The 27926-nt window shown below is 39.5% G+C and overlaps 2 protein-coding genes across 15 annotated transcripts in view; one reads left to right on the top strand and one right to left on the bottom strand.

The window, feature by feature from the left end:
* Positions 1–60: 60 nt before the first annotated feature.
* Positions 61–25402, bottom strand: TMEM59 (transmembrane protein 59). 5 transcript variants are annotated; one of them, XM_047871914.1, is made up of 9 exons: positions 24953–25217; positions 20911–20943; positions 19812–19917; positions 17732–17826; positions 14883–15035; positions 12996–13077; positions 12100–12184; positions 8606–8714; positions 61–711 (listed from the first exon to the last, which is right to left on the bottom strand). In XM_047871914.1, the coding sequence occupies exons 1-9, from the start codon at positions 25139–25141 to the stop codon at positions 556–558; spliced, it is 1008 nt and encodes a 335-aa protein (XP_047727870.1). In that variant the 5' UTR covers positions 25142–25217; the 3' UTR covers positions 61–555. The 5 variants fall into 5 exon arrangements, with proteins under 5 accessions (XP_047727870.1, XP_047727871.1, XP_047727874.1 ...); XM_047871915.1 differs by having other exon boundaries at positions 12100–12181; positions 24953–25216; XM_047871918.1 differs by lacking the exons at positions 20911–20943; positions 24953–25217 and adding an exon at positions 25317–25402.
* Positions 25403–25503: 101 nt separating this feature from the next.
* Positions 25504–27926, top strand: part of TCEANC2 (transcription elongation factor A N-terminal and central domain containing 2) — a 68686-nt gene continuing 66263 nt past the window's right edge. For all 10 annotated transcript variants that reach the window (XR_007154926.1, XR_007154928.1, XR_007154925.1 and 7 more), the window contains exons 1-2: positions 25504–25712; positions 26319–26463. Coding sequence is in view for 2 of the 10 variants with exons in the window: in XM_047871923.1 (XP_047727879.1) it covers positions 26362–26463 (102 nt within the window). In the remaining 8 variants the exon portion in view is untranslated. The remainder of the gene's footprint in view (positions 25713–26318; positions 26464–27926) is intronic.

Raw genomic sequence — 27926 nt, 5'->3', positions numbered from 1 at the left:
TGGGTGAAAGGGGAAGATCTGGAAAATCAAGAGTATATTAACTCAAATTTTGGCACATAATTATTCAAATAAAATTTTAATGACTTCAGTCAATACAACTGAAAATGTAGTGTCATAAGGGGCATTTCCTGCTAAATTTCAAAATACAGCTTGTGGGCCATTTCTGAGCAGAAGCATCAAATCCTACCGAGTATTCAGTTTATTAACTAAGACGACAGATACTATCATGGTAGGAGGAGGGGAAGAGCAATGATCAACTCACACAATTTGGCTAGGAAAAAAAAAACAACAAACAAAACAATGTAAATAATAAAATGGCTACAGATATTAGTAAAATAAAAATGCAATCTCAAATATCTGTCTCTTAAATTACTAGAAAAGAAATTACAGATAAAGTTACAGCAAATACAGTCTTCACAGATCTGGGTAACTTTATTTGCAGTTTATAGTGATTTTTAAGCCCTATATCCAATGAAACCATTTTTAAAAGCTCTATGAGGAAGGGAAATTTAGATGTCTATTACCCTTTACTTTAAAAAAGAAAAAAAAAAAAGCTTAAATTTCTGAATGAGCAAGATTCACTTTTGCAGGTAGAGGCCCTGCTTCTTCATGGTCTTCAGCTTTAGATCTAACAACCACAAGAGAGGAAGCTGGATATCTGTTTAGCTTTTGTTCGTTCACAAATTCCAAGTCACCATAGATACTCAGCTTCTGCAAAAGAAAATCAATGCGTATTACAATAGTTAAGAACCTCTCTGAGTACATCCTCAAATAGTAATTTAATCTACAGGTATTTGGTAAAACAAAAACAAAAACTCTACCGACATCCTCAAGAATGACGAATGCTTTTACTCAATGTTACTGATAAGTGATTCAGCTCCCAATGGATGGCCAAAGAAAACTTTTCCACATGTCCCAGCTTAAAATACATAGAGGTATAGCGACTGAGTGTCAAGAAAAATTGCTCAGGTTTCAGTGGACATAAATCTGACATGCTGTGGCCTCCTTAAACCCCAGAACTAACAGGCGCTAATTTGCTCTGGGACACAGCGAGAGAGATACTTGCACGACCCTAACGGCATTTAGACCTTGAAGCAGTGACCAGGACCGGTTTCAGTGATCTCAAACATCCACATGGAAGAAGCTACCTACAACAGGGTAAAAGTGTAAAATGTGTGCAGAGAAACGAACGGGAGTATATGGACACTCTGTAACCAGTAGGTATACTGATTTTGTGACTACTCTGAATTCTCAAATTCCAATTAAATATAAGGGTACAACAGAGAGCTTTTCAAAAGTGTTAACTTGATAAGTTTACCATCCAAGTATCCTTTATGAAAAACAACTACTTAAGAAAGTACTCCAGCAAAATAAAAGAATTCAAGAAAGCAAAACACACCGAATACAAGAAACAGTAGCAGTTGAGATGACTTAGAAAATGAGAAGAAGGCTAGAACAAAACAATAAAAGGTTCCATTAAGCAGAGATATTTGGAAGATTCTCTTGGGAAAATTTTAAGTAATTCAGGTTTACATTTGCTTTTATGTGACTCTAATCACCACTGTATTTGGTTCTATTTTGCATATTTACATAATCATATTGTAAATGCTATCTACTGGATTTTAATGTTTTTAATATTTTTTAAAAGTTTTTATTTATTTATTTTGAGAGATACAGAGAGAGTATGATCAGGGGAGTGGCAGAGAGAGAGAGGAAGAAAGGAGAATCCCAAGCAGGCTCTGTGCTGTCAGCACAGAGTCTGACGAAAACTCACAAACCGTGAGATCATGACCTGAGCTGAAATCAAGAGCTGGAAGCTTAACCGACTGAGCCACCCAGGCACCCTATTTTTATTTTTGAGAGAGAGCGAGAGAGAGCGAGAGCACACATGTAGGGGTGGGGGGTGGGTGGGAGGAGGAGCAGAGAGAGAGGGGGACAGAGGATCTGAAGCAGGCTGTGCACTGACAGAGAGCCTGATGTGGGGTCTACCGAACCATGAGATCATGACCTAAGCCAAAATCAAACACTTACCGACTGAGCCACCCAGGCACCCCTGGATTTTAATTTTTCAAACTAATCTATTAGAAAAGCACAGAGGGATATATAAATAATTAATATTTACATTTTATTGTCAAGGGTCATAATAACTAATGACAACTGAGAGATAGACTACGGGAAGAAAGGAGAGGGTTAAGGAAGTATGAGGAGTTCAAGTAAATCACTAGAAGTGTACAAAATTCACATTACAAAAACGAGAGCATGGAGAGACAAGGTGAGGTGGGACAGAGTATAAGTGAACCAAGTTCCTCATTCTTCAGTAGGAAGACCTTAGATGATGTCTGAAGTTGATAAAACAAAAAATGGAAGATAAAATAGAAGATCAAAGACAAAAATAAAAATGGAAGATAAAATTAAAAAGTGGCAGCTACTTGGCAAAATTGTGAAACTATTAACTGGTTTATCTGAGAAGTGAAGAAAAGGAAGACAATTTAATTCACATGCATTATTACTTCTACAAGTTAAAAAGTAAATTAATAAATATGTATTTGGGTTTTAGGCCTCGTTCTGCCACTAACCAGTTATGGGATCGTGGATAAGTTACTTAAATCTCTCAAACTCAGTTTCTTAACAGAATTTGCATTTAAAAGCTGTGGCATTTACACTGTTTTCTGATTTTGACTCTTATCAGACTTAATACTTCAGAACAGCACGGTTTTTGGTCTTTTTTAAGTTAAAAAAATAATGCTCATTACAGTTTTTTATTTTTTAAATTTTAAAAAAAATTTTATTTTATTTTTTAATTTATTTACTTTTAGAGAGAACACAAGCAGGGGAGGGGCAGAGAGAGAGGAAGAATCCCAAGCAGGCTCTGTGCTGATGGTGCAGAGCCTGACTTAAGGCTTGAATTCAGGAAACTATGAGATCATGACCTGAGCTGAAATCAAGAGTCTGATGCTTAACTGACTAAGCCACCCAGGTGCCCCCTTATTACAGTTTAAGACATATTTACTCTACTTCCCAGGTCTTGGAAGCCTTTATCATTCCATCTTGATCATAATATTCTCAATTGTATCTCTAGTGCCTTGAACAGAGCTTGGCACATATCAAGTTACTCATAAATGTATGTGATATACTAACATGAATGTTATTAGGAATCTTCTAAAAGCCTTTTTTTCTTTGTAGAAAACTGCATCTTATTTTGCAGTTAGAATTCTGAACAAAATAAACAAAACCCCCCACAACATACATCCAAACCTAATGTCAAATGTGGGAATAAATAGGGTTTGAGGCCCTTGGATACTGCCTTAGAAAGACAGGAGAGGAAAAAAACCCACTAGGTATCAGCAGAGGGAACGAGGTAGCCCAGAGCCACTCAGGGCTACTAGGAGAGCCATGGGGACACTATGCTGAGGGCACAACTTCTGTAAGCAGAAACTCCTCATCTACTTTTTTTTTTTTTTAATTTTTTTTTTAACGTTTATTTATTTTTGAGACAGAGAGAGACAGAGCACGAACGGGGGAGGGTCAGAGAGAGAGGGAGACACAGAATCCGAAACAGGCTCCAGGCTCTGAGCAGTCAGCACAGAGCGTGACACGTGGCTCGAACTCACGAGCCGTGAGATCATGACCTGAGCCGAAGTCGGACACTTAACCAACTGAGCCACCCAGGCGCCCCCTCATCTACTTCTTCCGCACGGGAGGCATCCTCGTCACCCTCAAGGGGAGGCTCTCATCAGGAAGAGCAGCACTGGGTTCCTGTGCTGCCACTTCATCTGTATCAATGCCCGGGCCTAGTTTGACCATGAGGTAGAGACAGCTGGAGTGGGCCTGGGGATCCTCAAGTGGCAGGCCAGAAGACAGGAGTGGAGTTTCCAATACCAGCGCCACCAGATCCTTGACAACCTTATCATTCTTATGTGCCTCTGCCTTTTGGTGCAGTGTCTGCACAACGGGGTGGTCAGTGTTAAGCTCCAGGGGCTTTCTGGCCATCCGATTGCCCACTATAGAGTTATCCCAAAGTGCCTGGGATATGATCTGTTCCGCGTTAGCTAAGTGCATGAGTCATAATGCAGCAGGGTGAAGACGTAAGCCTACTGGAAACTGTCACCTTCTTATCCAAGATTTCTTTCATGAGTTTGCAGAGGTTCTCAAGCTTGGCCTTACTCTCCTCCATTTTCTTCGTCTCCTCTTCATTCTCAGGTAGTATTGATGACAAGAAATTAGAATCAGGCAATTTCTGCCTGGAAGGCAAAAGTCTCCATCTTCTCCACTCTTGGTACACTATCTCAGGCACCATAAAGGAGAAAAGCTACATGCACTACAGACCAGGGAGGGCAGGGACTGTGTCTGGCTCACACTTTGCAACAAGGCTGCACAGGAGTTGCTCAAGAGAGATAAAACCCTTTCTAACTGACCGCCTGAAATCAGAGTATTACGATCTTGAAAAATAAGAAAAAAGGAAGCACACAGATGGGAACACTGAACAGCATCTATATCACCATCTGTTGCAACAGAAAATTTCCCTCTGATCTCTAGGAATGAATAATCCAATACTGCTACATCCTGATCTCACATGTCAAGTTTGACCTTCCTGACAAGGGCCACTATGAATGACGACTCTTTATCTTAAATGGATAGCTCAACAAGAGAAAGCGTCACGCCATGAAATTTCAAAAATGACATAAAAACTGTGAAATAGGAAAAAAGGAGAGAAAAGAGAATCAAAATCTTTATAAATGACACTGCTTCAAGATCAACCAAACAAATGAAATTCTTTGCCAACTCTTTCTGGTCATTATAATCAAATGATAAATGATGAGTACCTACTATGTGCAAAGCAGGCTAAAGATAAATTATTACAGAGCTTTCCTAAATAAGAAAAACAAAGCTGCTCGTAAGTTTCTAAGACCACACTCTTGACCTCTTTACCACAATTTTAAGCTTTGTTGTAGTGACCGAAAAGGAAGGTTTTTATATTTCATGTTTGAGCTCTCAGATACCAGATCAGTACTGAAGAGAGACTCTCAGCAGGCTTATGATTTCCTACAAACACACAGGATTATATATGTAAGTAATTTAACAACATATAAGTAACATGGCTCACACGTGAGTTATACTTGTGGAACTTAAAATGAAGTCTCCTGTTACTATGGCGAGGGGTCAGAAATAGTTTGTGTTTCAATAATAAAATCAACAAAAAGGCTTTATGAAAGTTTTAAAATAGGTGGCTTTTGGCCAAGAAAACCGAGTAATTTTTCTAGTGCTAAGTTTTCAGCTATTTTTTTTACAGTAAATAGAGGAACAAATACCAGGGACAGAGATACTTTGAAACAAGAAACAAAATATTAACAATACGTATTAAAAATTATTATTAAAAATTTTTTAACATTTATTTATTTTAGAGACAGAGAGAGCACAAGCGGGGGAGGGGCAGAGAGAGCCAGAGACAGAATCTGAAGCAGGCTCCAGGCTCTGAGCTGTCAGCATGGAGCTCGACACAGGGCTCGAACCCACAAACCATGAGATCATGACCTGAGCCGAAGTCGGATGCTTAACCGACTGAGCCACCCAGGTTTCCCAATATTAAAAATTATTTGTGCTGAAATCTGCTAAAAATGGAAACACCATGATAGTTTTGGATGGTGACTGACTTTTTTGTTTCTTTATACGTACTTTACAAATTTCGACAGTAAATATATGCAATTTTTATAATGAGAAAACAATAGTTAAAACTACATTATTACTTAGCCAAAGTTTGGATTCGCATTACAAAGTAAAGCCTAAGAGCAGAGAATCTAAGTGGCTGTTTTCCACATGTTTTCCTAGAAAATCTGTTTTCTTAGAAAAGCACAGGTCCTTTGAAGATGGAGCCATAATTTTGATTGTTAAGGATATGCAGTAGAGTTCTAGAGAGGGGTGAGAAAGTAACATCCATATGGCAGGTATCTGGGGGGAATATACCAGCTGCCCACAGGACTCTGCGTGGTACTGATGCCTTAGGTTTTATGACCACAAGCGTGTGGGGGCATATGTGGCAACAAGTGAGGTGTTTCCCCAAAGAACTTGGAAAACAGGAGAGAAAATTTCTCACAGAATTAAAGCTATACAATCAAAACAAAATTTATCAGAGCAGAGACAACATCTGAACAGAAGAGAAGATCAAGAGTCATCTAAAAGGGAGGGAAAGAGCCCCAGGTCTATAAGATGTAACCAAAGCCACGATGAGAAGCGGTCATCTCCACTAAGTCAAGTAAGGCGATAAGAGAGGAAAAACTATGAAATGTCCACCTATGAACTGTTTGGATAGGAGAGAATTTGAAGATCCTGGCGCAAAAACATGAACCACGTGGTCCGGGTGGTATCTATCTTCCTAGTGTCAAAGAGGTCCCACGGGGAGATCAGTCCTGAGATGAACCACATAATCAAACTCTGCTGTTTATGATTTCAGGCTAACTAAAGACACTTCAGGGTACTAGCTTTGGAGTCAGATTCCCCGGGTTTAAATTCTGGTTCCACCACTACTGGTAGGTGACACTGGGGAAATTAAACACTCTCTTTTACAGTCTTCCTACCTGGGAAATGGGAATGATAACAGCAGCCATCTCACAGAGTTCCTGAAAGGACTCCATGTGCCAATTCAGGTAAAACACCTAGAAGGGTGTCTGCGAGAAAGTGCTCAACGTCAGTCAGGCCTGGGAACCAGGATCCAGCTTGTGGTGGACTTACAAAGTACATTCTGCCTGAGGCCAGCCATTCAGTCCTTCCCGGCAATCTCCAGACCAATCTCTATGGAATCTTGGGGATTCCAGACCAATCTCTATGGAATCTCTATGGGGAGTAAGGAGAAGGAGCTGTGCTGACATACAAAAAGCAAGGAACGAAGTGCCACAGGGTGGGTGGGGATCAACAAAGATTTAGTAATAGAGGTTTGTAGCTTTGTTGTCACGAGGGTTTAGAGAGAGCATGGGGCAGCTCTAAAGGAACAGGCCAAGGCATTCCTATGTTACATAAGTAATTTCGGTTTTATCAGGAATAAAAAAAATGATTAAAATATGGACAACAGAACTGAACAAGAACACAAGTAGATAATGTAGCCAGAGGATGTTATTAGTATATTCATATCATAAACAGATGAGTTCTATAGAAATTTACTCATTCTCTAATACTTCCACAGTTCAAGGTTCTTCCTAATCCGAACTTTATTCATTTTGTTTAATTTCCTAAGTTCTTTTAATTAAGTCAATTCCTTACAGTCCGTCACTGACAGCTTATTCTTGCCTGTACTTGGGAAAATTATCCACCCTCCTCTTTCTGCTAACCTATACCTTACTAGCCATTTTCCAAAATTCAGGTCAAGACCCCCATTATCCAAAAGCCCTCCCTGACAATCTCCACACATAGACTGCGCTTTCCTTAACACTTTATACGTTTCCTATTTGTGCCACCTTATTAGCCATGGGAAAGGTGGTATGTATACAGGAAAAAAAACAGGAGTCACAAGTCAAAAGACATGAGCTGAATTCCAGCCTCAATATTTTCATAGCTGTGCAAATCCAGGAAAGTCACCTAGACTTTGTAAGCCTATTTACTCATCTACAAAAGGATAAGAAAACCTGCTCCAGAGTATTGCTAGACATAGAAGATACATGAAAATATTTTGAACATTTTAAAGAACTCTAAATGTTAGTTACCAACATTATCCTGTCCCAGTTTCTAGCTGCTTGTATCACACAGTATCTTAATAAAAAACATGAAATATCATAATCATTACTCACGTGTAACCTTATATTAAATAAAACCTATCTTTAAAAACTACCTTTCTAGTCTATTCAGATAAGGCTATTATTGTTCAAGCACCATGGTAGGCACATCCTAACTATTTATTCGATTCTATTTTAATTTCTCTTTCTTCTTTTAAGTCTTTTTCTATTACACTTTGGAGGCACAGGAAAACTAAAGTTTCTTTCAGTTGGATTTGATGTCAACAGACATTATTATTCTCTACACAGTCACATAAATAACTTTCTTTTCTTGAAAGCTAAGTTGAGTCACCAAATTATAGCCTTTTCCGCAAACAAAAACCCTTTACACAGTTAGGTTTCTTGGGCCAGTTAAATTTTAATTACCAAGGAAGTCACAATCGTCTTCCACCTCTGTCAGGGTTAGATTACAGCACTCAGTAACTCAAAACCAAATACTCCAGCCATGTCACTTCTAAAGCAGCAATTCCTGCTGAACATCTGTGGCAATTAATTTAAAATTTTAAGCAGTTCTACAAGTCTTCCTTCTTATATATCACCTTAGAAACTGGTATCACCAGGTTCTCTCTATGCTCAAAAAACCAGGGAAAGAGAGAGACACCTTACTCAAACCAGGCAACATATGTGTCACTCTGGTAGCATCGCACAGAACTGAGAACAGTGATTCTTCTGCTGCAAACCTGCCATTTCCATGGGTGCCGACACGCATCTGTGTGATTAAAACCACCTAATCTTCTCTCGTTCCATTAACAGGCCTTGTTCCTCTAGTTAACAAATAAGGCGTTCAAAACGGTAAATCATATGGCTCATACTTCAAACGGCCGAAGGGCTGGAATTAAATTTACCTCAGAGGGAACGTACTGCTCCACAGCCGTGGCAACAGTTGCACAACAAATCCAGAGCAGTACCATCACCGAGAGGACGAGAGTCGTGGTTAAAATCCATCCAGAGTTACTGAAAAACAAGTTAGTCATGGTAAAATTTCCTAATGTAAAAAGAAGGAGATTCTTAATAATTAAAGGCAATCAACCTGACGTATTTAGTTTAATAATACAATTAAAACTTCACATGTACTACCTTTAAAACTATTTGTTAGATTTTTTTTTTTAAACATTTATTTATTGTTGAGAGAGAGCAAAAGTGGGGGAGGGGTAGAGAGAGAAGGAGACACAGAATCTGAAGCAGGCTCCAGGCTCTGAGCTGTCAGCACAGAGCCCAATGCTGGGTTCGAACCCAAGGACCAATTTACAAAAGCGCATCTATTATGAGACACTCTGTACCCATTATAGCATACCTTAGTAAAGAGATAGTTAAATTTCTCTTATGTTTAAAATATCATAAAATTGGCCAGTTACAAGAATTAGCAACTGGAGTTTTTTCTATAATTGACCTATTGTTTGCCAAACAATAAAAACAAAAGTCAAGCTATTTTTAAATATCTAGTAGTCCAGTTCTGAATAAATGGATACTTAAGGCAGGTAGTCTGATTTTCACATCTGTGCTCATCCGATACTGCCTGATAAAAGGTCTATACTTACCACTGTAACCCATTTACTTGATGGTTTGCCAACACTTGAACATGCTAAAGAAAAGGTATGCGGAGTCACTGTGTGTGGGCAAAAGAGGTGGACACTGAAAAATGCACTGCATCTAAAAGCAGGGAACGTCTATATGATGTTTTAAGTATTCCAATTTAGAAAGATAACAGTAGACAACATTTTTCATGAAAAAAAAAAAAAAAAAAAAAAAACAACAACACCCACTTTACATATCCCAGCCCTAACCCGAGTACTAAGGAATTTCCTTCCACGAAATGAGAAGAATATACTTGATATCTGGATTCTAGTGACAACTAGTTAAGCCAGAAAACAGGGGCTCAGTGTACAATCAATCTGCTTCTTCAACTTCCACAATAAAACGATCCTACAGATTCTCAACTATCTCTTCTCTCTTCTGTTCAGGAGTTACCACAGCTCTCCAATCTGATCTTCTATCCTTCACATAGAAGCCTCTTCCTAATACTTAGATTTGATTACTTGCCTGCTCCTATCTAGTTCCTGTCCACCTGGTTTGGTCAAATCCCCGATTCTCCTGACTCTCCATACATAGTAATACACTTTATGTATTTAGTAGGAAGCCAGCATAACTGGAAAAAAAATTAAAGCTGCTACAACTAGCAAAACTCTCTATTCATTATTTAAGACTTATTTCTATTTCCTTTGTCAATCCTCCCTTTGAAGGTATATTCCTTGTATTCTGTATATGAGAGATGTGTATGTGTATGTGTATGTGATACACAGCAATCACCACTGTTGACGGTTTGCATGTCTGTCTCTACCATATTAGACCTGAGAACTCCATAGAGTCAGAGACTGAAATTCTTTCTTTAGGTTCAAAGTCCCTAAGACGGTTCTTGGTACACAATAGACTCTTTGAGAAGAAACGGCAAGTGGAAAAATGAGTTGACCTCAACTTCCATTCTAGAAGCTAAGGGTACCTCCATAACAGCTATACAGTACAATAAAAAGCACTGTAGTGAAGAGCCAGATTCCACTGACTGGCCAGGTGATCTTGCATTCATCATGGATCACTCATGACCCTTTAGAAAAGACAACTATAGCAGAACAGGACAAGTAAAAGATGTAGGTTTAGAAAAGCTAGGTTTGAACTTTAACATAGTGGGTATATATAACCTTAGGGGTGGGCAATTCACCTCTGACCCACCTACTTATCACAGTGTACTGTTCTAAGAGCCAAATGAGCTCACTGAGGGGGGGAAAACATTAAAAAAAAAAGAGTATTTTTTATTAAAATGTAGAATACTATTATGATTCATGTTTGTGCACAGAAATTTCTAGGCATTAAAACTCTAGTTATAAAGTTACTTCTTTCACAAATTAAACACAAAATTACTTCTAAAATGTTAGATTTAAAAGAACTACATGAAATATAATGATAAAATGCTAAAGAGTGTAAGTCACCAATAAGCTACCAGGTAGTATACTATTGAGAATAAGCTGTAACTCAAGATTAGGTGATTACTTAGGTTTCCTAAGACCAGCAAACTACAACAAAGATCCTAAATATTAGAGACAGGAAAAATTGCCCATATTCTGCCAAGGTCCAAAGCAGGTTTAGAGGTGAAAGGAAGGGAAAATTTAAAGTTAAAGCCCCATTTTCTTACCCAGTCTTTAAAGAATTTGGTAAAAGGTATTAATTTTTAGGTGCCAAATAACCCTACTGATACCTGACAAAACCTGTCGAGAAACTATTTCTATTGTAAGAAATGACAGAAGTGGGCAGTTTAACTACTGCAGTGTTACACTTGAGATAAAACAGCATATACTGGAGTATACACACCGTGAAGGCAGGCATTGGTTTACCAAATGCTTTGTCTGGTGAGTAGATGATTATCAGTAAGTGCTCCAGGCCACTGTCCTTATCTTTTTTTTTTTTTTTTTTTTTTTTTTGGAGGGATCGAGGTGGATATAGGGGGAGAGCTCACATCAGAACTCTATGGAGGAGAAGAAGCATACGTATTTTTTTCATGTTTTTATTTATTTTTGAAGGAGAGAGAGAGAGACAGAGCATGAGTGGGGGAGAAGCAGAGAGAGAGAGGGAGACACAGAATTCAAAGCAGGCTCCAGGCTCTAAGCTGTCAGCACAGAGCCCGATGTGGGGCTCGAACTCACAAACTGTGAGATCATGACCTGAGCCGAAGCCAGGCACTTAATCCACTGAGCCACCCAGGTGCCCCAGATGGCTATGTAGATAAAAACAAAATTCAACCCCAAACCATTCAGACATACTTTAAAGCTTATTTTAAACGTCTGGAGAAGCACATTTCTTAACATAATAAGTCAAGGAATCTTAACAAGAACAAAAATGCTTTGGTATTGTGAAAAAAACTACCTGCTTGGGTTTTATTACAGTAGTATATTACCTTTTAAACAAACTAAAATATCCCAAAGTACAAGTTTGGTAGGAAAAGGGTTTTAAAAAAGTTTTTTACTTTTGAGCAGCTTGTATAATTTTATTTTTTCATATTTTACTTATTTATTTTGAGAGAGAGGGAGAGTGTGTGCGCGCATGAGTGGGGAGAGGCAGAAAGAGAGGGACAGAAAATCCCAAGCAGGCTCTGTGCTGTCAGTGCAGGGCCCAATGCAGGGCTCAATCTCACGTACCAGGAGATCGTGCCCTAAGCTGAAATCAAGAGGTGGATGCTTAACTGACTGAGCCCCCAGGTACCCCAAATATAATTTTAAAATAATAAAAAGGAATGCATCTGCTACAAGCCAGATTCTATCTCCTCTACATATAAATAAACAGGAATACATACAGAGAGAGACATCTTAAAAAGCCATCACTTTCTCCATCTTCAAGATAGTTCCTATGTGTTTGAGAACTTCTCATTTGCAGATCTGCTGAAATAACAAGGTACAATTTATGACATCCTGTATCCCAAGAGCTAGCCTCAGATGACTACCCGTAGATACGTTCACTGTACAGACACCCAGTTGTTTTTATAAGTGTAATCTGATACGTTGATAATGAATGCAAGTTCCTCCGGCACATTAAAAACCAAATGGATATTCTACCACGTTATGGATTTCCTATTTTATTTCCAAATTCTTAGTGACGTTGCTTTCTGTTTAATTACATTCTGTTTAATTCTAATTACAAAATAATTAGAAAATTAATTAAATCAGTATCTAAAATAAGGTATGAGCCAGTACATTTTAAAAGGTGAGCTCAGCTTTAGGTTGATGTTTTATATTCCTGTAAGTTAAAATTTATTTCTAGTCTAAAAGTAAATAGAACAGGAACTCACACCTTCGGGCTGATTTCACTGTTTGGTTAGCATATTACGAAATATCACAATATCTTACTAGTTTATAGTCAAAATATCCTTCAAAGCCAATTACATGTTTTTATACTATTGGTTCTCAAAGTGTGATCCCCTGACCAGCAGCATCAACAAAATCTGGGAACTTGCTAGGAATGCAAATTCTCAGGTCCTATCCCAGATGTAGTAAATTGGAAACTTGGGAAGTGGGGCTCAGAAATCTGTTCTAACAAGCTCTCCAGATCCTAATGCAAGCTAAAGTTTGAGAACCACTGTTTAAGAGTTATTTGTTCACTTTCTACTAGTGTAAGAATAATCATACAACTAATTCCAGACCACAACCAGATTTGCTAATGTTGTTATCCCAAGCTACTGGAAATAAAACTTACAGGACATTTTGCTTAGCGACGATTCTTTCAAATTTGTAGGCTCTTGCTCCAACTGTGGTGCATACTGGATTTCTGGCTTAGACTAAAATGATAATGAAAGCAATTAAGCCATTTGTACTTCGTATGCTTTTCTAAGTAACAAGTTCTATAACACATCATCTGTACAAACATTCGAATTGAGAAAAAGTAACAGAAGTATGGTATAAAAAATAAAACACATTTACCACAATATATTTTAATTGCACTTCCTAAACATCAGATCGAGTGCCTTGCAAAGAAACAGACAGATTTCTGGCATCATCAAGTATCTAGTCAGTTTAACTTTCTGACAACATTAAAAAAATTAAAAAGCAGGGACAAATGACAACATACTGCATTAAATATCATACCCTGCAAAAATGAGTTCTAATTCTAGTTGAAAAAAGAATAATTTAGCAGGCTGCTGAAATTTTGGGCTACACTAGTATTATCTCTATTTTTCTCATCTGAAACATTCCATTCTTCCCTCAGTATGAGTAACTCATACATTATAGCTAAACACTCCATACTTTACATCCTCTATGGAGCACAGACCCCCTGGAGTGGGGGTTTCTCCATTGTAGTTACACTTGATACAAAGAAACAAAGCTAATCTCACATCCAATCAGGAATGAATAAGGGCTCTACTCTCACATTCAACTCAAGCTTTAAAAGCTAATTAGCTTTAGGACACAGAACTTATTCACAAATTTAAAGAGAAAAAAGTCCTTCTGTGTTTTACTTATTACCAAATTATGTACAGAGGACCCAAGACTCAGGATAGTGCTAAAAATTACATGGTAGCCTTACAGTGAGCCATTCTATTAGCAATATTAAAAGGTTTACTTTATTACATGGGGTAAAGTGCCACAACATAGTTTGTGGTACATTTGAGGAATTTAAGTACCAAATTAAAAGGAAGATAGCATGGTAGGGTGTGATATGCGCCTGAGAGCGAAAAGTGACCTGTCTTTTTTTTTTTTTTTTTTTTTTTTAAATTTTTTTTCAACATTTATTTATTTTTGGGACAGAGAGAGACAGAGCATGAACGGGGGAGGGGCAGAGAGAGAGGGAGACACAGAATCAGAAACAGGCTCCAGGCTCTGAGCCATCAGCCCAGAGCCCGACGCGGGGCTCGAACTCCCGGACCACGAGATCGTGACCTGGCTGAAGTCAGACGCTCAACCGACTGCGCCACCCAGGCGCCCCGAAAAGTGACCTGTCTTAAGTCTAATTCTGTTACCTACTGGCAGGGTGATCTTAAAAAGTTAGACTGTTTCCTTATCAATAAAATAGGGATAATACAACCTCAGGAAGGTATGCAAAGATTTGAGATAATATATGTAAATGCCTAGTACCTAAGAACCTTCAAGAAAAGCAGCTATTATCATCAGATCCCATGGTAAATAATGAGGTAGGAGAAAAGTTACTTCTCTAGGAGGCAATATGCTTCTTTAACAAGCTCTTACAAGAATTATGAGAAAAAGCACTATAATAAAAGCTAAAAATTATGTCATATTGCTTTTCTTTAATATCCGTATGTGATATACAGACATGCCATTATTTACATTCAAAGTATATTTATTATTATCTCTCATATCTAGTGGTTTTATTTCATCAATTTAACCACTATAAAATTTAGAAGACTCAGAATTCTTGTTAGATAAGGATCAGCGGGGCTTCCACAGGCTTCCAATGGGTAGACAGAAGAGTAAGTCACACTGTGCCCTGATGCCCAATGTTTTAATGTAGGTCAAATTAGTAATTATTATTTGATGATGTATATGGCGCTATGCCAAAACATTAATTTAAGACATGTACATTTACTCTTGTCAGTATTTAGATGAATCTATGAAGCATAGTCATTACCTGGAATATCACTATTTTTCCATCATCAGCTTGAAGATAGAAAGTCCAGGAAGAGGTTATGAAGCTCTGTGCAGAGTCCATCATGTCACTCCAGAATGACCTTACCAGAGTTAGAGGGAAAAGTAGATGCATTTTTGGCATCAGGGACATGAGCTTCAAAAAAATAAAATAAAATCATATATTATTTTTATATATGTATATTCAAGAGAACAAACTTAATCAACATTCCTCAAATCCTGATTGAGACAGAGAATAAAAAGTGAAGTGATTCTACTAGCATTAAACTCTTAGTTATCTATGCAAATTAACTGTGATAAAGCTTAATATCCCAGGCTACTTTATCACCAAACACACATATAAACTACCTGTCACCTCTATCAGGCTTTTGAATTAGGTCCCAAAATACATTTTGGAGAATCTTAAGATTTGATTAAAAAAGGATTAGCAAGGACTCAAGAGATAGAAGGGGGAGGGAGAAATTATACCATCCTCATCTTTGATGTTTTCATGTAAAATAAATCATTCTAGGGGCGACTAGGTGGCTCAGTCAGTTAAGCATCTGACCTCAGCTCAGGTCATGATCCCACCATTTGTGAGTTCGAGCCCTGCATTGGGCTCTGTGCTGACAGCTCAGAGCCTGGAGCCTGCTTCAGATTCTGTCTCTCTCTCTCTCTCTTCAGAGTCTGTCTCCCTCTCTCTCTCTCTCTCTCTGCCCCTCCCCTGCTCACACTTGCATGCACTTTCTTTCTCTCAAAAATAAATGAACATTAAAAAAATTTAAAATAAATCATTCTGCAATGAACGCTGATGGAAAAGGGGAAGGGAAAAAAAATCAATCAAAAGAATATATGCATAAAATGTAAGACATCTGATAATAGGGCAGGGTGAGGGGAGTATTTATGGGCTATATATATACAGCTCCTAATATATAAGCTACTCATTTTAACATTAATTGGTTTCATGTCCCCATTCCCCCAGTTCTGACTTCTTTGCTTATTTATTAGCAGCAGTGGGCCCCTCTAGAGCACAAGTATGAGATACCATTTGCTGAACTCTAGAGATAGTTTTCGTTCTGCTGTATTTCAAGAGAGGCATTACGGGGTAAGAGATCAGTTTTTAGAATCAAAAGACCTATATTCATGATCCAATTTCCCCACTAATAGCTGTGAAATCTTTCATTGATTAATTCACCAAACAAGTATTCACTGAGATTATAAATTTTAGGATATCAGGGACCATGTGTATTTTATACATCAACGTACACCTGTGTTTAATCTGTGTAATCTATATAGGACAGAGGTTAAAAATAGGGTAATACATGTATATGGAGAGAGGCACCTAACCCAAACTAGAGTGAGAAGTGGTTAAGGCTTCACACAGGAAATGACACCTGCCCTGAATCAAGGGGATTCAATAGAAGGATGGAGAGTAGAAGAAACAGAAGCACGTAATAACTCATCATACTGTAAAAATTAAGAACTGTCCACTACGTATACAATTAAGAGGAAAAAAATGACTCTTAAAAATTAGAAAACATGTTTAACATTAATCATAATAAGAGAAACATAAATTTAAACTACCTTAAAAGTGGTACATTTTCAGGAGTCGGGGAAGGGGGGAAGGAGGAAAGGAGTGGGTAGGGGATTTCTTTTTGGGGTGATAAAAATTCCTGGAATTAGACAGTGATGACGGTTGCATAACTTTGTGAATATACTAACAACTATTGAATACTTTAGAAGGGTGAATTTTATAGTATGTGAATTATACCTTGAGTTAAAAAATTGGTAAAATTCCACAAAGAGCAATTTTGCTCTATTTCTCAAAATTAAAAATACAGATACCTCTTACTCAGCAATTCGACTGGTTTTATTCTATTCGTATAAATGTGCAAAGTAGGCAACATCGCTTATAAATGAAAAAGATTAGAAACAAGGTACATTTCCAAATAAGAGACTGCTTAAATAGATAGACACATCTATAATGGATTATGCAGTAAAAAAAAAAAAAAAAATGATTAGACATTCTTTGTGTATACTTGTATTTTAAAAAAAGAAAGAATATCTGTTTCCTTGTATATGCATAAAATACCTGTCTTGGCAACACTTGCTACATTAATGGAGAAAAACTGAATGATTAAGAGATACAGGGGTACGAGATATTTCACTACATACTCTTTTTACCTTTTGAGTTCTTTACCATGTAAGTATATTTCCTCTGAACAAATTTTTTCCAGTATGTTTGGAGGACAGAGTATGAGGGGTGGGGAAGAGAGATGACATAAGAGAGGAAATCAGGAGCCAGGCTGTGATAAGTGGTTTGGACTTACTCCTGTACGTAATGGGAGGTATTGGTACTGAAGAATATAAGATAGGAGAATAACATGATGAGAGTTCCATTTAGAAAATAAACATCTGAACAAAGACTAAAGGATGGACTAGAAGCGGGTAAAGTGGGAAAATAGTTTGGAAGTTTAGTAATACAGATGAGAAATAATGATGATTTAAGTAAGGAAGTAAGGCAATGGCAGTTGGGGTGGAAAAAAATGACTCTGAACTATCAACTTCTCTGAGCCTCAGTTTTTTCATATGCAAAATGGGGATAATATAGTGGACCGAGAGAAAAAACAAAAGAGATTATGGATGTGAACAGAACTTTTGGAACTTTTAACAGTAAAGCATTATACAAAAGTAATTATGCAGTTGAGTTTTCTATTTGCAAACATACAATTTGTTTGCTGAAAACTAATTATAAAATATAACACTAAAATAGTATCAAGTGGGCGATAAACACTTCAATACAAGTCAGTGCAATTTAAGCAGGCAATTTTGAAAGGCAGTATTGTTTCGTACTTGTTCTTGTCTCAGTTCAGCGAATGGCAGCTGATTCTGGCAACCAAGATGGCAAGCATATTGCTCATCAGATTGGGAATATGCTTCTGTACATGCTGTAAGAGAAAAACAGTCAAATTACAAGGAAAAAGAGAGAGAGGAAAGAAGAAAAGGAGAAAGAAGGAAGAAAAGAAAAGGGGGAAGGATAGAAAAGAAGGGACTTGACATTTTATATAAAAATTTCTTATACTTAAAAAGCATTTTATCAATATGAATTCTCAAATTTGGTAATAGTAGCAAATATATTATTTTTAATAAACCCCATATCTTCTACCTCTCACATGTCTGATGTTTCGGGTATAAATCTACTGATTACACACTCAGGCTCAGGCTATATGATAACATTCATAACAAGGGAATCCTCACAGCTAAGGCTGTAAAGTGGAAAAAACACTGGTCTGACATAAGTTTTGGCTCCATACACACTTGGCTGTGTATGTGACCTGGGCTGCGCTGTTTAACCTCTCCAACTATTGACTTCTATATTTTTAAAATGGAAATAGCATCACCTACTTCATGGAGTTGAACAAAACAATATATTTTAATGATCGACACAAATGCATGATATTACTGTAAAGAATTAGATCATTTCGCTGAGAATCAAGGGTATTCCCACGGCAAGGAAAAACAAAACAAAGCAATCAGCCTAACATCCTAAATTCTGAGAAACTGAACTTAGAAAATGTTCTATAGTAGGATTCTGAAGTTGACATGAGTATATACCCTCTCATTTAGCTCACTAGAGCCATTTCTTTCCTGTGACATAGAACACTTTACCACTATAACAATCTTTTATTTCTTTCCAACCCAGTCATGCATTTGTAATATACTTCTCAAAGGTGTTAGATCATAAACTGAACGGCACTAAGCAAACAAAAAGATGGCCAGTCAGGAGACTGAGCCATAAAAAGTAAGGTTATGATACCAAGGAGACTGGATAGGAGTCATGGCATAGTGATAGGCAGAAGAGAGGTACTTCCTGCTACACTGAGGAAACAGCATGATGTAATGAATGGAGAAAATTCCATTACAGTTCTTTAAAAAGTTAAATGTCAGTTTTGTCTCGATTACAGGCTTCTTTTATTAAACACATCTCTTTCAGCAAAAGGTAACAACAGTGGTTTAAGAGATGACAAAGACTTTGGTTACTTCTTTTATCGGCATGACCCACAAAGAATACACTATTAAATAGTGAGTCAAAGGCCTGATTCAGTAAAAAAAAAACAAAAACTTGGAGCTAAATTAACTGGCCTATGATTGAAAGGCTTTGGAAAATTATACTATCCACTGAAAAGGTAGTGATGAATTATGAGAAGGGTAATTACTACTGCATTTAAACCAAATGCTTGGTTAAACAAAGGTGTCCTATCCATAGTACAAAATAAATATTGTCTCAACAAACAGAAGTATCCCCAGTTTTCGGAAGTTCATAGCTATTTTTGCTAACCAAAAGAAATCAAAAGAGGATTTGTGCTTTTCAAAAAAGAAAGCGAAAACAGCGTCCAGCAAGTGTTCCGCAGTGAGCCCCCACAGAGGCAGCGCACACGCTCAAGCAGCAAGAGCGGCACCACCAACCTCCTTCCCTGGGAACTACGCTCAGCATCTCAGCGTCAGGCCACCATGGCTCTGAACTGTGAGCATCTGTGTTTTATCTTGATTTATTTTGTGCATCCGTTAGCAAGATGTGTCCTAAAGTATCAGAAAAGCCTAAGAGAGGTTATTTTTTGGGTCTAAAAGCACTCAAAAATTTTTCCATGTAAATTAAGGGGAATTGCTTTGCTTTATGCCATTGTGGCTTATGAAAGGTTTCATAGGAACACTCTACTTTCCTACAGCGGGGACTCCTACAGATGAAATTTAAAGCCCGTGAAATTTCTAGCAGCTGCTGCTACAACTCTGACTTCATAATAATTAAAATATGCACGAAATTAGTTTAAACAATATGCTTGCCATTTTCTGAGGAAAAGACATAAAGAGCATAACATAACCCAAAGAAAGCAGAATGTTATATATTGCTGATATCATTAGCATAGCATCTTACCAGATTCACATTCCATTTTGGTCCGATTTAAATCAATTCCGTCATCCACAAATTGACAAATTGAAAACAGCCTGCAACCTCTCTGACATGCGTACAACTCCTCTTCCTAGGGAGTTCAAGAAGAAGGAGGATTACCAAAAAATAAAACAGTACTTTTCTCTCAGGGAAAAGAAGGTCAAAAAGAAAGCAAAGTTAGTAGGGTTTATTACAAACGGTCCAATAAAATTTTATAACTGAAAGAAATATGATAGGAGCCAGGTGATTGATACCCAAGACCTTTGCCATATAAAGAGGCTTTAGTTTCTTATTTTAAAAGTGACACCCAAGAAAAAAGCCTACTGGGTAAAAGTATCACCTTTTTCCAATATTCCAAGGTCACATTTTATGGGGAAAAAATTGGAGATAAAAACAACAGTGACATCATCAGAAATTTAGCAGAGGTGGAAATGAGTGAGCAAGTACCTTAGGATGAATAGCATACTTCTGCCACATAAATATTTATACAAATCATCAGGCTTCTCAAGAAAAAGTAGTATGACTGGCTTCACACAGCAAATAGTGTCATAAAGGCCCCCACAAAGTGAGGCACACAGCTATAAAAATGCTTACATGAAAGGGTTATTGAAACTCGGCTTACTTTAACTGAAAACACAAACGAGAGCAACAGTGTGGTATATGAGAAAGGCCTTTAGGATCAGCCAGACCTGGACTAAAATCCTCTGGGCGAGTGATGCTGCCGAAGTTACTTTACCTACTTAAACCTCAGTTTTCTCATCATAAAAGGGGATAATAGTTATAAATGATCTCCAAACCCCTCAACAATGCTGGAAGATAGCTATTCCTAGTATAGTGGCTGGGACACAAATGGTTCTCAGTAAACGGTAGTAGTGTTAATCATAACAGATTTTTAAAACAGAACAACGGTTGCAGGCATCATTGTATATCTATGGGAGCTCAGGACAGGGTAGATTTTTCATTACCAGAAAATGTTAGCTGCTTAATAAGACTAATGACGATGTCTTCAATAGGTTTTTCTTAGAGGAAATATGTACAATATTGGAAACAAACCAGTACATGTGGGGGAACCCCCTCAACTTACTGTGTGATCCACTGTGTACAAATTGGCAGGCACCTAATAAGGAAGCAAACAGCATGTGCATATACCAGTTAGCAACCAATGAACACAAAGGTATGCATTTCTTTCCAGTAGAAGGATCAGTAAAATTTATGCAGCAGCAACAATCCATTAAGAAGAGATGGCTGCAGTCTAATACTAAGCAGTTGTTATCAGACGACTTTGAAGGTGGCATATATTTGGACCTCGGTTCTAGTTGCATTTACTGTTAAGGCGAAACTGAAAGAATTTTAACAATTAAGATAAATTTCATACCTGAGTAGCTTTTGCAGCTTTGGAAAAGTGGAAGAATTCTCTTACGTATTTGGAGTACACGTTTTCTTATATTGCAGAGGAAGCCTGAGCTCATTAGTAGGAGCTATATTGCATGCCATTTCATTTTCAGGTATGTTTTCTTTTGTTAAACCAAGCCAATAAGCCCTCCAGTCCCATTTTCAAAAGGGAGTATGGCATGATGAAAAGAGCCAGGGTCCAAGAATCGGTCCTGGTTTGAAGCTCAGCCTCACCACTTATTCTGTACAATCCTGGGAAGGTGACAATCTCTCTCACAGTCTCAGTTTCTTTGGTTGTAAGCTGGGGACAATACTCTTGAATCAATCTTATGATGGGGATTATATATTTTATATCCACAATACCATGAATATTATGCTATACTAGCTAATAAATAGACACAACAATAATATATTCAACGAGTACCCACAATGTGCCAGGCACCATGCTAACACCTAAAGTATTATACAATATCCAGCACAGAGTAGGTACTCAGTCGGTAGCTATTAAGAATCCTATCCCAGGGGCGCCTGGGTGGCTCAGTCGGTTGAGCATCCGACTTCGGCTCAGGTCATGATCTCACGGTCCGTGAGTTCGAGACCCGCGTCGGGCTCTGTGCTGACAGTGCAGAGCCTGGAGCCTGTTTCGGATTCTGTGTCTCCCTTTCTCTCTCTGACCCTCCCCCACACATGCTCTGTCTCTGTCTCAAAAATAAATGAATGTTAAAAAAAAAAAAAAACAGAATCATATCCTTATTCCAACTAAGTGTTTCATGTACTACATAATATTATTGTTCTAAGTAAATATTTCATGCTCTATGTATCTCAAATTATTGGCAAACTAATCTAAAATATATCTCCTCTGATTTAGAGCACAAGGAAATGGTGCTCCCCACCAAAACAAATACCAGATAAATAATTAGAAGGCACTTCAATGATACTATCTATAGAATATACACATTTTCTTTCCCAGAGCTAAGTCGAGCTAACTTTTCTCATTATTCAACACCACTGATACTATAGGTACCAAACGGGTTTTATGACATATAGCAGAAGAAATAACTACCTGTTGTCATCTGTTAGGCACTGTGATAAGAGTGCCACATACATTATCTTTAATCATCACACCAGCTCTGCAAGGTGTAAGGGTTTTGTTTTTGTTTGTTTTTTTACAGCTGACAAAATGAAGTCATGAGAAGTTAACTGATCAGCAAAAACACACAGTAAAAGTGGAGCTGGGAATGGAACCCAGGTTTATATGGTTCCAGAGCCCCCACTCTGTTTAAAAACGACCAGGCTGCACGGGATGCCTGGGTGGCTCAGTTAGTTAAGCATCTCACTGCGGCTCAGGTCATGATCTTGCAGTTCGTGGGTTCAAGCCCTGGATCAGGCTCTGTGCTGACAGCTCAGAGCCTGAGCCTGCTTCAGATTCTGTGTCTCTCTCCCTCTCTCTCTGCCCTCCCCCCCCCCCCCCCCGCCACTCTCTCTCTCAAAAATAAACATTAAACAACAACGACAAAAAATGACCAAGCTGGTTCTAATTAGTTTTGTTGTTAACATAGGTCTCTCCTATTTGGATCCAGACAAATGACACAATTGCACTGCTGAGGAAAGTGAAATGGTAACTACATAGTAATTTTAAAATAATTACTTACAAACAGGTCAAGTGTTCTACTTTCTTGCGACAAATAATTAATTCTGAAAAAGAGTCATTAAAATGACCCTATCTTCCAGTTACACATACCAGACTAGAAAGGCTATGTGAGCTTCTAAATTCATCTCATTTCTGGTAACACACGAGGCTTTTTCCTGAACTGCAAAGCACAACAATTCAGAGGGCCAACAGAAATCAGTGAAGTAAATTAAAAATTTTAAATACAACTTTACTAACAGAAGGCAGCACATTGTAGCCAGTTTTAGGACTGAATTCCTACCACTCCACTACTTCTTGGCTATGTGGCCTTAGACAAGTCACTTAACCTTTCAGAGCCTCAACTGTAAAGCCCTACTTTGCATGCTTGTGAGAATTAGGGATAATGGGTGTAACTCTCTCATCACACTGGCTCACAGAGAGTAGGCAGTTAATAGATTTTAAGTTGATCTAACATACAGGGAGCCAGATGACTTAGGGTTCCTGGTGAGAACAGCTTTAATAAATAAGCAAAAATGACTTACAGATATCACATCAATTGTTAAAAATTGTTAAACCGTGGATATTATAAAAGTACCTGAAGTTTCCAGAAATGTTTCTATTACTTAATTACTCTCCCAGCATTCTGGGTCACACTACAAGTTTGCTAAGAAAAGCTCAAAAAGGGGGAAAAAAAAACCCACAACCAAACGCTAGGTTACAAAATAAGTCTCCGCCCAATGCCAGGCCAAATCAATATTAGTGAGTTTCCTCAATCTTGATGAGAGGTTTATAAGCAGGGGCAACACACACTGATTTAAGCCTGGAAGTCAGAATTTCTCATTCCTCTCTTGATTGCTCTATTAGTGTCCGACTGAAAACTTTAGGGTAATCTCTCCCACACTTTTTCTTGAAAACTGATAATCCTCATGCCATGTAAAATCCTGCAGTAAACAAGATATAGGGGAAGTGAAAGCATTTAGAGCTTTTCATTTCAAAGACCTGAAAGTATTTTGCCAATAAGAAACATCCTAAACTTCAGTAACCCTGTCCTCATGGTCACTTTGTAGTCTGAGAGAGCAAACAGGGCTAGCCACACGGTAAAGCCAACAGCGCAGAAGAGATGAAGGGAAAACAAGGAGAAAAAGGCCAGAGACACGAGCAAAAGCTCTTATAAAAAAAAGCAGTGGGGGGAGGGGAGCACAGATCCAAAATTACATATGGGAAAGGGTGGGGAGTCGCCACGCAATTGACCATGTCGAGTAAACAGAGTTCCTAAACTGAAAAAAACAACTTGAGGAGTGGAATGGAATTAAAGGAAAGGCATCACAGACGGGTGCACAAGGAGTGAAGGCTGGGTCACTCCCCTCCGTAAACTGGGACCCTGACCCCCCCCCCCCGCCCCGCCCCAGGGCAGTCTCATTTCTATACTCGCTCCACAAATTCCCCCTGTCTTCTGCACTGAACGGTTACGTTCTTTGAATGCAGAAACCTAACTGCTTCTTCTCTAAGCCATCCCAAAGCCCTAGTGGCAGCGTCTTGCACACAGTAATTCAACACAAGCAGAAAGCCCTTCCTGGGCGTCTCACAACTCCTAGGGCTGACTTAATACGCTTCATACCACAGTGGAATTGTCTACTTGTCGGACTCCCTGAACAGACTGTGCGCTCCCAGCCCGGAGAAGCGCTCAGTAAACATGGGTTACGAACTAATCTTTTGTGGGTTTGCATATCTGCTCCTCCCCCGCGACCGTCCCTTAAGCTCGTTGAAGGTGAAGACCCTGCATTAATCATCCATACCCTGCATTAATCATCCATATCCTCCTCCCCAGCCGCCTCGCAAGCTCCCAGAAGAAAGAAGTCCTGTCTTTTTCATCCTTGAGTCCCCCCAGCCCATATTATAGAGTAGATGCAGCACAAACTTCCCATTAATTACAGCAGGAGCGGGGTGTGGGGTAGAATTAGGGAAGAAAACAGGAGCACACAGGTGGGAGACAGAGGTTGAAGGGTGTGGGTTCGACACCCAGGTTCCCAGAGCTGACAGATGTGCGGGAGAGCGGAGATGGGCAACCAGGGGAGGGTTGTAGCCCGGTTCGGACGGGCCCTACCTTGGGGTAGGTATGCAAGGGGAAGGTCAACTGACAGGCCCGGTGACAAGACGCCGTATCACCCAAGATCGAGTCAAACGCTTCAGCCGAAGCGGTCCCCGAGCCTCCGGCCAGGGCCATGGTCAGCAGCAGCAGCGGCGGGAGCCCCAGTTGGGCCCTGACCCAGAGGCTCCCCTTCGACGCCGCCATTTTGTTTCCCTCTGTCACAGCAGCTCAGCTTGTTGCTGTTTTCTTTTCAGGTTTTCCTCCGCCTTCCGGGGCCAGCCCCTTCCCCGCCCCTCAGGCCGCCGCTTCCGCCTCCGCCGTCTCCTCAGCTCCGCCCTGAGCCCACCCCGCGCCCCGAAACTGCCGCCTTCCGCCCCACCTCCAAATCTACGATCTTCTCTTAGGTTGGCAAGAAGAGATGGATCCAGCCATCGCGAGTATTAGAACGAACCGGCATTCCCTGACTCCTTCCCTCCGCGGGGTACGCTGGGGGATGTAGTTCTCCGCTGGCTAGCAGTGCACGGTGGGGTCGGGAAAGTTGATCTCGGAGAACTACAATCGCCCTGGGCGGGCCTCACCGGCTCCTTTGCAGTGCATTCTGGGGAATGTGGTTTGCTGTGGCTCGGAGACGCTTCGCTGGGTGGCGGAGCCAGTTCCGAGAAACCACGGTCTGGGAAGGAAGCGTCCGTTTAATTCTCACCCCCACGGCCCAGGCTTGGGTCCTCAGCGGGTGCGCTCTGGAAGGGTCCAGCTGCTGGCAGGACTGCTTTTCCTGGTGGGTTTCACGTCAGACCGTTGTTGGGTTCCCCTTGCTGGACCCCTGAATGCTGAGGGTAGAGGAAGATGGTGTTTCCCTTTGCCGGGGGATCCACAACACGACAGTCCTGGTTAGGGTCTTTTGACCACCGAGCAGTACCTGGAGATGGTTGCTTGTGAGGACCCTGCTGAGATCTGGAGGTGGTTGTTAGTTGCTAGTTACTAGGGGGACCTTTGGAATTGTGATTATGGTGAGATAGTTGTTAATAGAGCTTCACGGAACTCGGTGGAACTTTTAATCCTGCCTCAACCTCACCTAAGTTGGAAGAGGCTTTGGAAGTCACCAGATTCAACGCCTGGCCCAATATTGGAATCCCTTGCACAGCGTGCACTTCTGAAGCTAGGCACCTCCTAACTCAGGAATTAGACTGATCGTTATATACAATTTCAGTTCATAGCAAGATATTTCTTTTCCAAGACGAAATTTTCTTTCCTGTACATTCCACCCCAGTCCTCCTAATTGAGGAAGGCTTCCAGAGTATATAAAAGGCCATTGTGTTACTTTAGGAGCACACATCACAGCAGTTTTGATGACGTTTTAGAATCTTCCCTCTTTCTTGAGCAGAACACGCTGCAAGCACGTGAAGGTAGTTGGGAGTCCCCTAGGCATGGATAAATTCGTCATTCGAACGCCTAGAATCCAGAATAGCCCTCAGAAGAAAGATCCTGGTGCAAAGATTTACAAGCAGGCCACGATTGAATCTCTTAAGGTGAGAGGGGATATGGGACCAGAGAAAATGTGGAAAGGACTGTGATAGCAAGGTGGTGCGGGAGGAGTTCTGTGGAAGACCTGTGAATTCTTTCTTGCTGTTTTCTCCCCAAAGGGTTCCTGATCACTCCTAATTTATTTTCTTCATACCTATACAGACTTCTATTTATCAAGGCCTGCATGCATATCTGTTACTTTTCTGATTACTTTGGCTTTATGGTGTGTTTTGCTGTCTGGTAGGACAAGCCCCCTAGGTTATTATTATTATTATTTTTTTTTGGCAAGATTTTCTGGTTTATTAGGAATGTTAAAGTACCAAATATGATTCTGTGTACTCTGTACAAACTCAATAAGGCTGGGTGATGATACTATACTCTCCTGTCTTATTGGCTGGAACTGTATCACATGGTCTTAACAGCTACAGCTGAGACTGGGAAACAGACTATTTTGATAAGACTATTTGCAACTTTGACATGTCTGATTTCTGTTGGCAAAGAAGAGGCAAGGGAATAGATACAGGATAGACAACAATGCATCAATGGACATAGGTACCCAATTAATGACCAAGTAAGAATTGTTTCACTACAAACAAACAAACGGTTGTAATTAGTTCCCTTTGCCTTCTTGAACTTCTACATTTCTGGCCTTTTCTTCTTAGTTTCCTTAATGGGCTCCTCCTCTTCCACCAGACTCCTAATATTTGTGCTCCCCAGGGCTCGTCACATTTTATGTATTTGGCCAGGGTAACCTTATTTGTCTTACGGCTTCCCACGGTGATGACTGCCAAATGTGTAGCTCCAGCCTAGGTCTCTGAAGGTGAGAGTGGGATCTGTGGCTAGAGAAAATATGCACAGGGCTATGATAGCAAGGCAGCATTCTGAGTACTTAACTTCCATACTTAGTTGGACTCCTCTTCTAGACGTGCTACGGATTTACCAGACCCTGATTAGAAAGCAGTGCAGGGGAGTATAAACAGAAGCCTTGGTTCTCGGCCCTGTTGTGCAGCTGGGTGATCTTTAGCAAGTCATTTCTTACTTGGGATCTCAATTTGTCCTCATCTGTAAAATGTGGGGGTCGAACCATATCAGTATTTCTTCAAAGGAACATTGTTGTCATTTGGGGCAAGGTTAATTCTTCATGATTTGGAACTGTCCTGTGAATTATGGGACATTTAACATCCTTGGCTTTCAGACACTAAATGCCAACAGCACCTCCCATTGTGATAAGCAAAAATGCCCTCATGTGTTTCCAGGCAGCCCTTGGTTTAGACCTACTGAATTCTAGATGATCTTTAAAAGTCTCTCCTGGTCTTGGATTTCTGTGCATAATCAGATTTTTCAACTGTCTGTGTTTTATCAGAGTGTTCATGGATACTTGTATACAATAGTGATTCTCAATGACGTGGTGGGCAGGATTGTGGTATCAGACTGGAAGAAAAAGAGGAGGGTAGTAATCGAACTACTC

This window comes from Prionailurus viverrinus, chromosome C1, assembly GCF_022837055.1.
Source record: "Prionailurus viverrinus isolate Anna chromosome C1, UM_Priviv_1.0, whole genome shotgun sequence".
NCBI lineage: Eukaryota > Metazoa > Chordata > Mammalia > Carnivora > Felidae > Prionailurus > Prionailurus viverrinus.
The sequence above is the reverse complement of the archived record's forward strand: the minus strand, read 5'-3'. Positions and strand labels throughout refer to the sequence as shown.